General features: G+C 37.3%; 1 protein-coding gene and 1 long non-coding RNA gene across 7 annotated transcripts in view; one reads left to right on the top strand and one right to left on the bottom strand.

Annotated features, from left to right (window-relative positions):
• LOC143295798 (extended synaptotagmin-1-like) overlaps positions 1 to 13,222 on the top strand; it is an 89,870-nt gene extending 76,648 nt beyond the window's left edge. For all 6 annotated transcript variants that reach the window (XM_076607423.1, XM_076607420.1, XM_076607422.1 and 3 more), the window contains one exon: positions 408 to 13,222. In XM_076607423.1, coding sequence (XP_076463538.1) covers positions 408 to 544 — 137 coding nt within the window. In that variant the 3' untranslated portion in view covers positions 545 to 13,222. The remainder of the gene's footprint in view (positions 1 to 407) is intronic.
• LOC143295799 (uncharacterized) lies at positions 12,703 to 16,241 on the bottom strand. The gene is made up of 2 exons (XR_013057079.1): positions 16,061 to 16,241; positions 12,703 to 13,428 (listed from the first exon to the last, which is right to left on the bottom strand). It is a non-coding gene; the product is annotated as an uncharacterized LOC143295799 (long non-coding RNA).
• Between the last annotated feature and the right edge of the window lie 317 nt (positions 16,242 to 16,558).

Raw genomic sequence — 16,558 nt, 5'->3', positions numbered from 1 at the left:
TTGATTTTAATGCTGCATATCGTTGTTAAAGATAGTCTCAGCCATTTTCTCTCCTCTAGCACATATGATCTCCGAAGAACGTTTCAAGAAGTTAGAAATTAAAGAAAAAGAAAAAAAAAAGAGGAAAATGATAATCTTTCCAGTTGTAAAAAGAACTCTTTTTCTTTTCTTTTTTTTCTTTTTGTTTTAGTGATATATCCTTTTAGTTATAAAATTTACTTTTAGAAAATGATTTTTCTTTCCAGTTATAAAACAGTAACTTAAAAAAAAAATCTCTTTTCACTAATAAGAACTTATTTTTAAGGATATCTCATGACATTCCAGTTATAGATAATACCCCCCCCCCCCACCTCCACCCCTTTTTTTTCTTAAATGATAAATCTTTCCTCATCCCTTGCCATGACCAGAGGCACACAGCAACCGCCAGTGGCTGATGCTGGACAACGGCATAGAGCTGGAAGTGTCACTGACCACCGGTCAGCCCACCCCTCACATCCGCCGCCGCAGGGTCCTGAAAAACCTCTCATTCCGCAGAGACAAGTGAGGGGAAAGGAAGCCCTGCTTCTCCACTTGACACTCAAGGACTGGCCTGAGTGGGATCGGTGCTGTGAAGATCTTGTATGTCTCACCCTCCTGGAAAAGGGGGTGGAGAAATAATCCTTGGACCAACTGTTGATTGAACTGTTGTTTTCTGGCCTCGACAGCTGGCTGTTTGTTTGCATCAGACTTTGTGTTGATGTTTGGTTTTGAATGGAAACTGAAGACAAGAGTTGAAAGGGAGAATGGCTGGCAGCTCGCTTGGTTTGGTTGCTCACACTGTTCAAGTCTTTTCAGTAGTGGTACTTGAGATAGTTGCATTCAGTCCTGGCTTCATTAGTTGATGATATGGACTTTAACCTCTCATGCAGTTGCAGTGTAGAGTTTTCTGGTTCAGTAGACTGAGATCAACTTTTCAGAATGACTGTGACAGCGACAGAGAATGATCTGTGACAAGATCTGGCTTGAGGACTGCTCGGTACGCTTTTTAGGCTGAATGGGTACTGTGAAAAGAAACAGTTACTTTTTTTTTCAGATAAATAAATTTTGGTTATATGTGTGTCCCAGCATCATCACTCTGTGCTTGCCTGGTTTGTTTTGATTAAAACAATGTGCTGATTTAATATGTTGTTGTATTTGCAGAGTTGAAAATTGTCTGCACATTATGGTGTTTGTTTTTTGGGGGCCTGTAATGTATTGTATGTTTTCAAATGCTTGCTGATAGAAATCTTCATAGGGTGTTAACTGACATAGAAATCCTGTTTGCTGCTCTTTTTCTTTCTGTCTTCATGTGCCCTCTTCCCCCTCACTTTTTTTTTCTAATAGAGTAGTCAGGTATTTGAAATAGTATTGGTTGAAATGAAATCCAAGCCTTTCAATAATTTCTCTTTGCAAATACAGAGAAATCCCTGAGGAACAGTTATATTCTGATTTCCATTTTGAAATCATTTGTTAGGTTTTAAATGTTCCCTTTGACAGAAAGTAGTTGCCCAGAGAACTACAGGATAGAAATGAATAAACAAGTACGATGGAAAAAAGCCCAGCGTAACATATGAACCAGGGGAAATGTTACAAAATATTTATTCATGGCATGTCAATGTGTTCACGGTGATGTATTATTAACAGTGATATATCTGTTTCAGTTGCTTGCTTCATTTGATTTCTGTTTCAGCTTCTTTTATAGTTTGTTTGCTCTGTCTTGTTTTTTTCTTCTTCCAAGAATGTAGATTTTATGGCAAAGGACATAATTGGCGTGTGTGTGTGTGTAATAGCTGCTCTAAAACTAACTGCATGATTTGTGACAGTTTAGGATACAAAGATATGTGATTAATGTCTCTCCTTTTCTTTTCTTTTTTTTTCTTTTTCTTTTTGTATATGATCTCATATTATGTTTTACACAGCTTTACTTCATTATTTGATATTTTATTTTGGTTCATCAGGCTATTTAAGATTCAAATGGACTGAGATTAAAGTGCAACTTAAAACATGAAAAATGATGGCTTCTTCTGTTCTCCATGTTTTTCTATTGGATTTTGATTCAAAGTGTGTTGCAGTGCTTTGGCTGATTTTGATTATTGATGATAACATGTTGGAGGAACTGTTGAGGGAGGGAGACGGAGAGGAAGACAGAAAAACAGATGGACTGACAACATTTCAGAATGGACAGGCAGACAATTTGCAGAGACCCAGGCTTTGACACACACAAAACTGACAGACCTGGAGGAATCTGGTGAACAGTTCTGTGCGGTGCCCCAAAGACTCTTCACAGAATTAGGGGAGAAAAAGAGGAACACGTCTTTACATCACATGCTGCATTTTCCAAACTACAGAGTGCATGTTTAAGCTGCACCCCCGAAATTGTTAAAAAATCGAGCAAAATCCATGAATGAGCCACATGTGAAACCTTACTGAATCAAAAAGAAAGGTTAATTGAAACCAACAACATTTGAAAACTGCAACACCTGACGTACTCATACACAAACTACACAGTACAGCTAATCTGAACCATAACCAACACAAACATTTTTTAAGTTTTACAAAAGAAGAATACTGTCAGTTCACTCTTGTTCCTTTTCCTCATCTTCCATGGCACTGAACCCACTGAATTCTTCAACTTTAGATTTGAAGAGTTTAAGCAGAATCTCTAAAGGTCTGGCTCGGCAGCACGCAGAATATTGACCCAGTCTACCAGTTCTGTTTCGAGTTCCATCATATTTTCTTTCCTCTGAAGGTTTTCTGTGATTTTTTACATTGGTAAGTTAGTCTCATTGCATATAGCAGTGCCGAACCATTGATTCATTAGTCCTAAGTTCTGAACCAGCTGTATGATTTCCCTTCCTTTAAACATGTTTATTCAAATTTTGACCAGAAACTGGACAGTGAAGCAGAGAGTGCATAAACCTGGTGAAATTCATTGTGTGTTCACTGAGTAAACTCCAAAATGTTGACCTGAGAACAGCTCATATTTCACTGAGATTGGCGATGTGAAAATGCGATGTTTGGGCTTGACTGCCAGCCAAAAATAAAATCGGGAAGATCCATGTATTACCTGTTGTCAATTTTTTTAACCATAGGGATCAAAGATGAAAGAAAAAAAGTAGCAGCTTATAGTCCGGAAATTACAGTACTCATGCAGACTGATGGTTGGTATGTGTGTTCCTTCCTGCAGACCTCCTATTCCTTGTCCATCACTTCAACTTGTCAAGCTTCAGAAATAAGAAAAATTAGCTGTACCTTTTTTTCTCTCTTAAAATGTTCTTGCAGCTTGCCTTCTTGGGAGAATACATTTTAGAATAAGAAAACATCAAATATGGAAACAGAACAAAAATAACACACACACACACACACACACACACACACACACACACACACACACACACTTGAACAATTGTATTCTGAGATGTGAAAAAAAAGAAGAGTGAGAAAATCCAGTTCTTAGCACAATATCTTCAGAAATTGAAAGGAAAATTGATAATGAATAAAGAGTGTAACTGTTGTTTTGTGACATGCATTTATCATCTTTGTGAGTTTTATATAAAATGATACTTTGTGGAAATGTGCTGTTGTTGTTTTTTAGTTTTTAGTTTGTTGATATATGTATTGGTTGGAATCATCATACCACACTTTGTATTTATGCATATATATATATATATATGTTATGGTGCATGCGAAAATCATGGATAATGGTCAGAATTCACAAAATGATATTATTCTTTTATCTGAAAGTAGAGAGAATTCTGAATAACACACAGAAATCAGAATTCAAGTATCTTTATTAGTTTCTGAGATACATGTATTTGAGTCTCGTGATGATCACAAACGTACTTCTGAGAAAATTGGGGCAAACGAGTTTGCTGTTTCCCACTCTTGATCACCAATTCCCAACGGGAAAACATAAAATAAAGCACTAATACTTTATATTTCTATATAATACTTGGAAATTTAATAGAAAAAGAATCATAGAATCTGAATAACCAAAAAACTCAAATTTGATATTTTCACCCCTTGTCACTTTCACAGCGTGTTACGTGAAATTTACACCAGCGACTTATCCATGATTTTGGCGTGCGGGGTCATATGTATCTGTATATTTCCATTGAAATGGATATGGCCATGACTAGTGGCTTTCAATACTCAGAACAAAAATTAAAAAAGGCACAAAAAAAGCAATTCGCAAGAACAAAAAAACAAAAACAAAAAAAAAGAGGGAAAGTTATCAATATTTTTCTCACCACTTTTTAATTTGAATCTAGTTTAAACTGCATGTGTAAGAAGGCACCATGGCAGAATGAGGCGTTAGACCATGTCCGTAGTTCACCAGTGATTAGGGTTTAAGGCCCAGTTTTGGCATGATAATGTGTCTTGGGTAAGGCCTTTCACTCCAGTTTCCCTCCCTCCACTCAGGTATGGATAGATACCTGATTAGTTGGGGAAGGTTGAAATGGTGAAGGAGAGGATTAGGTCCGGCCTTCCTGTGCAAAGCCCTAGACACAGTGTATATGAATTCACTGCCACGATGGCTATGAAAGGAGATAGAACCTTAATGTTTTAACTTCATCTACTTCAGATTTGTATTCCAACACAGGATGCTATCATGCAGTTCAAACCTGTGCAGAGTATTCATCGTCAAAGAGAAATGGAGATTTTTTGCAGGATTTGAATTGATCTATCCAAATTTCAGTCTCTTATCACTGTATTGGTTGAATTAATCCGTGACATTCTCTGGTAGTGTGTGTATTCAGATAAGCTGTGGATCTTCAGTCTGGAGAAAAATACAATGCACTTTTTATAGTCATTTGATATTGTGCCATTCTGTTTGCATTTTGGTTTTGTTGTTTGTGTAATCATTACAAGTTCGTGTGCAGTTAGTTCAGTTTTACAGAGTGCATGACAGCAAATCCCATTATTAGTGCTTTACATCATTTTGTTTTTATTCACAAGGCCACAAGCTTTTTAGCAGATCGCTAGCTGTACCATTCTGAAACAATGAAAGGTCTAATAGCTGCACTTTAACGTTTCTTTGAAGCAAATAACATATCAGCTAACATAATATGACCAATGTTTTTTGTGTTGTACAGTTTTACTTAAATTGATATATCAGCAGATATGGTTACTCATTTGCATTGACCAACTTTCTGAAACAATCTGTTCCTAATCCGTCTTCCTTTTATTCATGCTTATGTTGTGTTTGAATATTGTGCATTGTGATGGTTTGAAAGTGTTGCAGAATTTCAAAACAAGGACATTTTATACCCCAGTTGTGATGTTTTGGGAGAGATCACAGAATCTGATAGCAAGTGCATTTTTTTCTGTTGGTTGATTGAAGCACAGTTATTATTTGGTAGGTAATTTATCTTTTCTTTCGTTCAGGTACTGGACCTGGTTGTGACAGTGTATGTTTGTTGCCCATTTGGTCTTGTTAATCTGATATTACAGCAGTGCAGCTGTTTCTTGAAATGTGAATTACACTTTGTGATATTTAAACTTCCAGCATTTTCCATTCAAACCACGGTGGACTTTTCCTCTGAACAAGCAGCTGTTGTGTGTCTTAACTGATAAAACATGGTTATTTTGGTGATCTGATTATCTGTTGTTTTTTCCCAGGTGCGTGGCAACAGGAGATAACGAATGTTGTTTGAGGGCAAGGATGAAAGATATTGTAAATTTTGATGTTGTTTGAGGAAAAAAGGCAGTGAAAGGCCATCATAAATTTTGGCATTGTTTGAGGGAAATAGGCAGAGGCCAGACTTGCTGTGTTCTCAATTATTACCAGTGACATGCGGATGTGACTGGATGCTGCCTTATTCATCTAATAAATCACATGAATGTGGTCATTTCTCTTCTCTTTTACAACTTGCCCACCCTTTTCTTTCTCTTTGTCATGCTACTTTTGTTGAATAATAATTGTCACTACACGCCACGTACGATGATTTTGCTGCAGCTTAATTGTTTCACAAGTATTGCTTGTCTTAAATTCATGAATGTCAGAATGTGTGGACAATTTCCTTGCTTTCATATAGCTTTGATTCCATTGAGGCTGCTTGTCTGTGTTTATTTATTGTGAAAGTTATTGTTCACTTCCTATCCTATTAGAAAATACACATTGTTGTACTGCGGAACTCAGTCTGGTTTTTACGATAACAAGATGCAAGTTTGCTTTCATGTACTGCAGTTTATGGTCACTGGCAGAAATAGCCAACCCGTTTGCTTTTAAAACCCATTATCTAGGCATTGTGGACCTTGGAGATGATGGCTCATTATGTTAACAGGTATCTTTGTTCTGCTTTCTTCGCCAGTAATGCTTTATCTTTGTTACTTCCTGTTGGGATGGAAAGGGGTGTGCATTGTAGAAAAACAATGTCAACCAAAAATTCCCTCTTTTCTTGTGTTTGCTTGCTCTTTTTTTGTTGTTGTTGTTGTCCAGTTTTCATTGTGATCGTCTACGCTTGTGTACTTTGATATATGGATTAGGATTTATCTCCATTCATATATATATATATATTATACACACACACAACTTCTTAAAATCCAGTCTTTTCTGGGCTTATTTTCACTAGTCTTCCAGTGATTCAGGTGCTGCATAGAGACATTAAATAATGCAGCAGGGTGATTTGAAGTGAAAACTAGAGTGTCACACAGCAACTTTAATATAAATATGAGGTTCAAAAGCTTGCTAAATTCTTCTCTGCATGAAATCACAATCCTGCCAACCACATGCCATCGGAATCACCTTGACTCACTGATTGAACATTTCCTTGGTCAATCAAAACTTCTAAAAACATGTTTCTTCATTTTGAGCTATGGGATTTTGTACCAGATATTTTGATCAGCAGTTTTGTTTTATTGTGAAACTATTGAAGTCCTTCTGTACCATTTAAAAGTCCCTTCCCCCTCTACTGCTCTCTTCTGCATTGATTCTTGGCAGCAGCATCGTATGCACTTTGCACTTGTGGTTTGTATTTTTCTATTGCAGGAACAAATTGTTGTTGGTCATGTTTGTTGACATATCCCATTGCTGTTTTCAGGGTTACAGTTTTTGCATCATTTTGACACTCTTGAGAGATGATCAACCTGAATTAATATTTGTCTCAGTTCATGGTCAATAACTTCATTTCAACTTTTCATTGTCTTTTGAGAAAGTATACAGGCAATATTTTTAAAAATTTGCATGGATACATTGTATAATTATAGGCAACATCTAAAGCCTATTACATGTAACACCTTTAACAACTTATCATAAACTTATAATAACCCGTTTTATTTTCAGTTACAAATATTAAACTGACAACAAGAATATGATTTCTAGCTCTGTTTTGTTTTTCTTTTTGGATGTCAATCTGTAGAGGTGGAAATAGACTTTTTAAGAGGTTTTTTGGGTGGAGGAGGGGTGGGGTCCACTTTGAAATGCTTTAATAGTTCTCAGCATTAAAGTAATTGGAATATAAGCCTGAATTCAAAATTCTCATTTATTTTGCTTTTTTAAATTTTTTTTTTTTTTCTATCCTCATATAGTTTCCATGTTTGATTAAAAAAAAAAAAATTTTTATTACCTCAGTCCTTAAAATCATTGGCAAGGTGAGAGCACATATTTACGGCGTTTTCTGGCATAGAACGGATTGATGATCCTGCGTGTGTGTGCACATGTATTTTGAGGAGAGGGAAGACTGCGTACAGTATCGTCCATGGGTAAAGCAGGACTCTTTAAATTAAAAACTGTTTTTCATATATACATTATAATTCAATGTGATAACATACAGCCTATCAATTACATCATCATAATACAACAGTACAAGGGAGACTACCCCCTCACACACAGTGGCACACACTTTGACTTTCTCTTCACCACTGAAAGACTAAAGTTAACTGACTTAGACTTCATCTACTATTCTACCAAAAGCTTAGTAATAATTTAACTGACAAGTGTGGAAAACAAATCTTTAAACTGTTAATTCACATTTCAGGACAGGGATATTGTTTTCTATTTCATGCAAGGTCACACAGGTGCTTTTACTGTTATGTAGGTGGTAAAATTTTATTAATAGGCAGCACCACACCACATTCAGCTTTATGAATTTTGTTTATTATTTTTTAATGTTTCCCAATTCTGCTTTATCATTTTCAAAGACAGCAGGGTGAGGGAGGTCTAGCTATATTGTGTTCCCCCTGCCACCCACCCAGCTGAAAATAAAAAGAAAATGGAAATAGATGACTGGAAAAAAAATGAAAGGAGAGCTCATTATTTAATTTTTAGGTAAAATGTTACACTCCGCCCTCCACACTCTCCATGTTATCTCCATGGTTGTGGGACCAAACTAAGGGGCAGCAGCTGGAATCAAGAAGTCATCCTTTTTTCGTTTTTCAAATTTGACTCTTGGAGTGTGGAAAGTAATTGTTCGTACGTTGTGCTGACTATGATTTAAAATTCCTGGAGGGGTGGGGGAGGGGGTTGGGGGGGAGTCTGGGACTTAGTGTGTGAAGATCATCTGATTTTCTCCAGTTTGTCCAAAACATACTTCTTTTACTTTCATGTTGTTGCTTCTGTAAGTGTAATCCCAAAACATACTTCTTTTAGTTTCATGTTGTTGCTTCCGTAAGTGTAATCCTTAAAGTGATTCAGAGATCTGCATATTATACCAGTTGGACTTCAGTGCATGCAAGTGTGAAATACTTGATCTCCAGTGTTGTTTTTTAATTAAGAATAATATATCCATGACCCTTTGTATGTTGCTGATATTGCTCCCTATGAACCTCGAACAGATCAGAGATACCTATTATCATAAATGGGCAAATACTGACCCATGTGAACTGCATTCATTATTTCATGTGTTGTAGTAGGCCATGGCCGAATGCCAATAAAGAACTTTTGCTTCAAAATGTGTTTATGAGTTATTTGTGTGTGTGTGTGTGTGTGTGTGTGTGTGTGTGTGTACAGGGGAGAGAAAAAAGGAGGCACATTCATTATGGAGAAAGTGGAGTGATACAAGTAACAACCCCATCCACTCTTTTGCCTCTAGATGATCTGCCAGAGCATTTCTAATCAAGAAGTACAATTTCATACCTTTAAAACTATCACTTTACTGTGGCAGGTGTTTATACTTTATTTGTATATCTTCTCAGTCTGATCAAAATACTTTAAAAAAAGAAAAAAAAAAAAAAAGAAAAGCAACCGCAGATCAGAAGACACTAAAACGATCAGACATCTTGAAGGTAATGTCTGGATATGATAAGATGGGCAGATTGGTAAGACTGTTTTGCCTTTATTTGATCTTGATAAATTCTCTTGGTCTGCTTTAGCTTTTTACCAAACCCTATACAGTGTTTTAACTGTGATTTTGTCTGGCACTGTTGTGACTATGGCACTAATGGAGGGCTAACATTGGAGCAATACATATACTTTTTCAACAAAGGATTCTTCCAGTTTTTCAAGGCATTTGATGTTGGAACATATACCACATCAGAGTCCAGTTTGTTCCACATTTCCACAACACAATTTTTTTTAAAGTGTTTGTTTTACATGGTCTAGTTTAACAGCATTGTATGTTCCATTTTTAATCATCTCCTCTTGTTAGAGTGTTTGTATTGACTTTAAAAGGAGTTTAGCAGAACTATAGAAACTGTGTAAATTTTTATACCCCAGTTAGATCACTACAAGCTCTTCAATAATGAATACAAGGCAGTTTCAGGAATTTTCAGTCTTTCTTCACAATTACTCCTTATTTTGTATGAGTTGTAGTCCTGGAACACATTTTGTAGCTTTTCCTAAGACACCTTCTGTTCGTTTTTTATCTTTCTCTACTTGTGGGCTCTGAATACAGTTTGCATTTTCTAGATGAGGCCTTACTAAGGCAGTAATCAAGTCTCATGGTATTAACACACACACACACACACAAACCCAGTGAACATTGTGCATAGTGTTAGTGAACAGTGAATATTGTACAAGGTGTGTTAACAATAACATGGTGCATTGTGTGCAATGGAACAGTGAACATTGTGCATGGTGTCTAATGGAAAAAAAAAGTCTCATGGTATCAACATCAAGGTACTCATATGATCTAATGAGACCCAAGATATTACTTGCTTTGTTCACTTTGATTTCTGAACTTCAGTTCACTATCATTCTACGTTAACTCCCAGGTCTTTTTCTACACTTCTCTTTTCTTACCAGACATTTTCACCACATTTTCTCATAAAATAATCATAATTCTTGTTTCTCTTGCTAAGCCTTACTGCTTAGCATCATACATTTGTATGCTTTGAATTATAATTGCCACAGATCTGCCCAGTCCACAAGAGAATCTAGATCTTTCGGAATGGACTCAAAAGTCTTCATCAGTAGAGACAGGACTGAAGATTCTATCATAATAATAATGGATACTTATATAGCACACTATCCAGAAATCTGCTCTAGGTGCTTTACAAAAATGCTTTTGTTAACATAATACATCATATCTATGTTACATACACACACCAAAATGTGACTACACACACACACGCGCGCGCGCTGCATACATACATTTTAACATACATGTGTATCTAACAGCTACCCTAACACATACGCACACATAGGCAGGCACAAACTTACATAAACACACGCACACACAATACACATCTGTATATTTACACGACACAGATTTTCTACCACATCAGGAAGGCCTACTTCTAAAACACTTCCCTGAGGCACTACGCTAGTAAGGTCTTTCCACAAATTCCAGCCTGACACTGCAGCACTTACTTTTGCCTTCCTATCAAGAACTGGCAAATGCGGTCCTTAACATTGCTTCTGAGACCACACGTTGCTATTTTCTTCTGCAGATGGGCGTGTGGGACTGAACTGAAAGCGTTGGTGAAATCCAAATATATAGCAACTAATATCTACTGGTTTTCTTTCAAATTTTCCACAATCGTAAGTAGTTTCTATGACACATGATCACTTTGACACAAAGCCATATTGGCAAGGAGATAGATCATTCTCCTCCAAGTGTACAAACATAGCGTTTCTAACCACTCTCTCCATGGTATACTTGTAAGGCTAATAGGCCAATAGTTATCTGGGCTCCATTTATCTATCTTTTTGAGTGTTAACATTCACTACCTTCCACTGCGATGGTAATGTACCTTCACACTGTGATTTCTTCAAAACCTCAGTCAAAGGGTTTGCCATAACATCTAACATACATTTTCGGGTACATGGCATAAGGACCCGCAAACTTCGAAATGTCCAGCGATTTTAAGAGTTTCAGCGCTGTTTCGGTTTCAGTCTTTATATTTAATTCTGACAGGAAATTTTTATATTCACTCAGATGAGGACATGTATTCTTTAGTAAGCACACTACAGAAGAATCTATTACTAAGCACCTCCACTTTTTCGAGATCTGCTGTTGCACTTTTCCTTTTAAGCCTTTCACTGCAGACCGCAGATAAATCCCTAGGGTAATGTAACTGCATAATCATGTGTCCAGCCACTCATTTGCATAGCTTACCTCCCTTGCAAATGGTGATGAATGTTCGACGAAGCAATTTCTCAGCAAGTTTTTTCTCGATTTTGATGCGTTTAAAAAAAACATTTTTTTTTAATAAAGCAAAAAACTGTTGAGTGTGTCAAAATGGCTGCCAGAGATTACAGTACAGAGAAAGTGACAGAATTTTGTTGATTTTCCACACAACTTCGACAACAGCAATTCGAAAATGTGATAGAAAACTAAAGTATATGTTGTTGATTTGTTATCCTGATGATGATTACATATGGAAACAACATAATTTCATTTCTTGATTGTTGTGTCTCATACCTGTGATAATATTTTAGCACTATTTACACCCATAAATTAAACCTGAATTTTCTTCTTTTTTTCTCTCTCCAAATATTTGTTGTTGTTTTTTGTTTTTTGTTTTTTTAAAATCTGAGTGATCTTCCCCTGATGGGAGTTGACTCATTCTGTCAACATTGAAGTTATTATAATTATATTCTCCATTCATTTTTCTTCAAGAAATACACGCTTTTACAAACTTTGAGCATAATTTCAATGTTTGTGATCCCCCCCACCCCTTCCTTGAGGTTGGTGATTATTTTGCAAAAATTACAAATAGTTCTGGGAGTGAACAGGTTAATGTCTGTCAGGTCTGCAATATTCTTACTCTTGGAATATGTGAAGAACCCTTCACAATTTTTTTTTTACCATGATCATTTGAATTTATAATTTTAACATACATAGTCTATGTACCTGAGCAAGTTTACAGTCTGATTGCAAAAATCCAAGGCTTCGTACTTTGTACTACATTAAATTATACTTAAAGTTTAATAAGTGTGATCAAACTGTCTATGAGAAAGAAAAAAACCCAAACAACAACAAACAAGAAAACAAAACACCACAACTGGTAACTATAGTAAAAGGTATATCAGTATATATGACGTTTTTGGCTACAGTAACTGAGGAAGTATGCAATTTAGTACAAAATCTTTTAAAAGCAAAATTTGTTTAATTCAATATCCCAGGGTAAGTTTTTACTACAGCTTACCTAACTGACAAATTTGGATGGAAATGGTGGCTTTCAATTCTGGAATTGTGCAAATAAAATTAAGTTTAAGAAGCAGACTGGTAGTGGTACTACTTCATGTACTGTCTGTGTTCACCAATTCTGCACAACAACAAAAAGCATCCACGAAAGGAGGAAAGATGGTAACTTTACTGTATCCTTAAACATCATGAAGTCCACATTTTTATAATACAATACAAAAGAAAAGACAACAAACCAGTTGATCCTTGAGAATCACATTATAACAATGTGCCAACAAAGCCTCGTTAGTTTTAACTTAGTAACACCAATAAATGATTCAAATTGAAAATCAAATGATGGCCATTTTCCTGAACAATGATCATATGTTCTGGAATTTTGTGACCGCTGCAAACTATCATTGACGACGAAGATTAACTCAAAGTTTACCGAATTCATACTCAACTGCTGTTTTTAGCCCTGATATGGTCCTGAGTGGTTGACTGGGCTAGAGGCTACAATACAAACTGCTAACATTCTCTTCACTAATGTATTTCTGTTTCAACTGACATGCCACTTGACCCTGTTCAGATCTAAACCTGAAAAGGAGAAGTGCACACCTACATAGCTTTGTGAAGAAATTACTTGCTTGTGGAATGAACAAATCAAAATGTGTTCACAAAACAAAAGGCCTACTGGATGATGTCAAATAACACTACACTGATGAACTCCATCTAGTCCATTCATTCAGTTCTGCCACGCAGTTCACACAAGGTCATTGTCTAACGTCAGGTGCTTGGTCACTCAAGCCTTCCCCCCACGGTAGCTGTCCAGGTTAGCCATGATGTAGGCGGCTGGGGCACATACTGCTGCCACCATCAGGAAGCCCAGACCAGCTTTCTCCTGCAACAGGAAATTGAGCCAGTCATGCAAATGCAATATTACTATTAGTATTACAAGCACCAACTGATCAAAATTAACATCCATCAGTTTGCAAAAGCGGTGGTTACTCACAGGAAATGTGGTCAATAATGCAAGTGCACTATTACAATTAATAGTGCCAAACAAAATGTAGATCACGAGTCTGCAATGAATGCTAAGGCAGTGATTGCTCTTTCACCACTAAGTTTCAGAATAAACTTATAACTATCACAACTCCCTAATTGCCCCATTTCATGAAATGGCTGCCCAAATAAATATAAAAACAAAATGTTAACAAACTATTACTATAACCCATTTCAGTAATAGTAAAACAAACATTAATGCTAAAAAAAACCCCAAGAACAAGCCATACAAATAACAAAACAAGAACAAGCCATACAAATAAACTTCAAATGCGTTTCTTCCAAATTAATCATTATCTCAGAAATGAATCCAGATCAAATATTATATTGATAACAATTCAACTGTCCTATGATCCATATCATCACAGATCAATGGGTTGTGGAAACACTGATATATCCACCAGGCTTCAACCCTGACACGGTTCAAAAGCAATTTGATGTTGCCAGACTGAAACCTCTACAAAGCCTCTGATCCAGATCATATCAGCGCTGGAGTTCTCCAAGAACTGGTGGTCAAAGCAGTCCCTGACCTTGACCATCATTTACCAGTCAGAGAGAGACACTGATAAATATGGGCACCGATCCATCAGAGCTGCGAGATGCTATTATTGCGCCCATCTTCAGAAAGGGAAAACCCCTCAACCAAGTCAACTATCGGCCAGTCTCCCTCACAAGTGTGCCATGCATGTGATTATCAGACACTAATGCAACATCTGGGGTGCACTTATACATGAGCAACATGGTTTCCACAAATCAAGATCCTGCAAAACTCAATGATCAGATCTCACAGAGGAGCTGAATGAGAATATGGAGAACTGCCTGCATGCAGACATCGTCATTATTGACTTTGCTGAAGCATCTGATGACAGAGTCAACCAAGGTCTCCTTTCCTTTGAGCCACACCACCATGGAATGCAAGGCAAAATCAACCAGTGGCTCATGGCTTTTCTCAGTGAACGGCTGCAGTCAGAAGTAATGGAGCAGTCAGAATTTGTGGGCGTGCTCTCAGCCTCAAAAGTTTCCCAGAGATCCTTTGTAGGCCCAGCTCTTTTTCTGGCGTATATCAATGATCTCCAAAAACAACTCACCTTGCTGTCATGCCTGTTTACCAATGACATTGATGTCTGCTGCATGATGGGCCTATCACAAGACGGAACCAACTGCAGATGATCCTAAAGTCTAAAACTTGTGAAAACTGTCTTGAAGATTAGGAGCAGAGCTGGACATGGCCTTCCAGCCTGGGAACTGAATAGTCCACCCTGTCACCCGCAAAAAGATCGTAGCTGAGCCCCACAAGGAACTTCACAGCCACATCTAGGCAACATTCACCTCTGCCAAATTCCTCGAAGTTACAATCATCTGAGACCTCAACTGGGACAAGCACATCAACACCATTTAAGCAAAAACCAATAAGACATTCAAAATTTCATGATCTGCACACCCCACTTGAAAGAGACCACCTACAAATCCTTGGTCCAACCCATACAGTAATACACTTGCACAGTATGGGACCTCTACAACCAAAGTATAAGATCGAGGCTGCTTGCTTTGTTGTTAAGTGAAATCACACCACCTTCAGTCAAATCATTGTCAAGGCCATGGTCAAAGAACTTGGATGCCCCTCCCTCCAACACCACAGAAGACTGAAGAGTGGCAAGGTTGGCTATACTGTGTAACTTCTGTAAGATTCTTAACAACCAGGTATTAATCAACTGGTCCAAGATTGTCCCTGTCCTTAAAAAGAGATCAGATCATCTCCAACAACTGTGCCTGATTCAGTGCAGAAGCCAGTATAGGAAATTGTAATTCCTTCCAAATAGGAATTGGAATGAGCTGACAGAAACAGCTGTGGCAGATGGTACCCTTGACATATTCGAAGTCAAGGGTGTCAAACTGTTAGATTAGGTAGGAGTAAGTCCCCATCCAAATCTCTTCCCTTGTGGAACATTTTTTTTTTTTTTGGGGGGGGGGGGGGGGTTGTTTTGTTTTTAGGGCCTGGCTCATCCTTTGGACGGCTGGGATTTGCTAGTCCCTCAGTGGACGAAAAGCGAATAGTAGTACTAGAAGTCCATGCGGCAGAGTAATCATTATGTTGATTGTGGCCGTTACGAGGATAGTGATGATGATAATGTCACTGTTGGTAACGAAGAAAGAACTGGCTGTTGATTCCTGAAGTTCTTTTGATAAGAACAGTCATCAGCCATGTTATTTGTGAGTGTAAGTATCTCTTGAAAAGCCATCTGAAAAGAAGCTCGACAATGTCCAATCTTTCCGCACGAAGAAAGAAAGCAAACGTAAGAAATCAGAGCCATGTGCACTAGCATATTATTTTTCTAGTTAAAGAAATAACACGAGATCGTCCTTTCAGAAGCTGGTATGTGCCGTTGAAGATCTGACCTTGAGATGGTCATCCTATCGATGATGTTAAAGTAAATGTACCACAGAGAAATGGAAGTAAAATCGTATCTTACCCCCATCGAAATTTTGTACTTAGGAGGCCCAGATATGACGGTAGCTCTTTGATGAACTACAACTTTCTGCACCGCTTCCAGGGTCCTGAAGGCTCCTCTGAGTGGGGCTGACATTGTCGGTTTCCTTGTTAAAGTTTGATCACGTTCGCACAAGAGAATGGTTGTACTTCCGGTTGAGAGGGTTCCGGTGTTACTGGCAATCAAGGAGCGGTATGATTATTATAAAGTTTATAATGTAATTAATTTTTCTCTCTCACATTTGGCTATTGCATCTAATTATATTTTGTGTTACATGCATTTCACGCAATCAATTAGTTTACTTAAAATAGTTTGAAATACCATGAACTTTATGACCTCCCAATAAAACTTGGATTGGCAGGAAGTATACATTTTAATATTGTTATAATTATTTCAAAAGTATGCGTAATGTTTTGTCTCTTATAAATGCAATGAAATTACATTTAGAGAAGAGTGTGTAGTTTTGATTTGGTTACTGTC

Source organism: Babylonia areolata, chromosome 21 (assembly GCF_041734735.1).
Source record: "Babylonia areolata isolate BAREFJ2019XMU chromosome 21, ASM4173473v1, whole genome shotgun sequence".
In the NCBI taxonomy this organism is placed as follows: Eukaryota; Metazoa; Mollusca; class Gastropoda; order Neogastropoda; family Buccinidae; genus Babylonia; species Babylonia areolata.
Note: the sequence above shows the minus strand (reverse complement) of the source record. Positions and strands in the feature narration are given on the sequence as shown.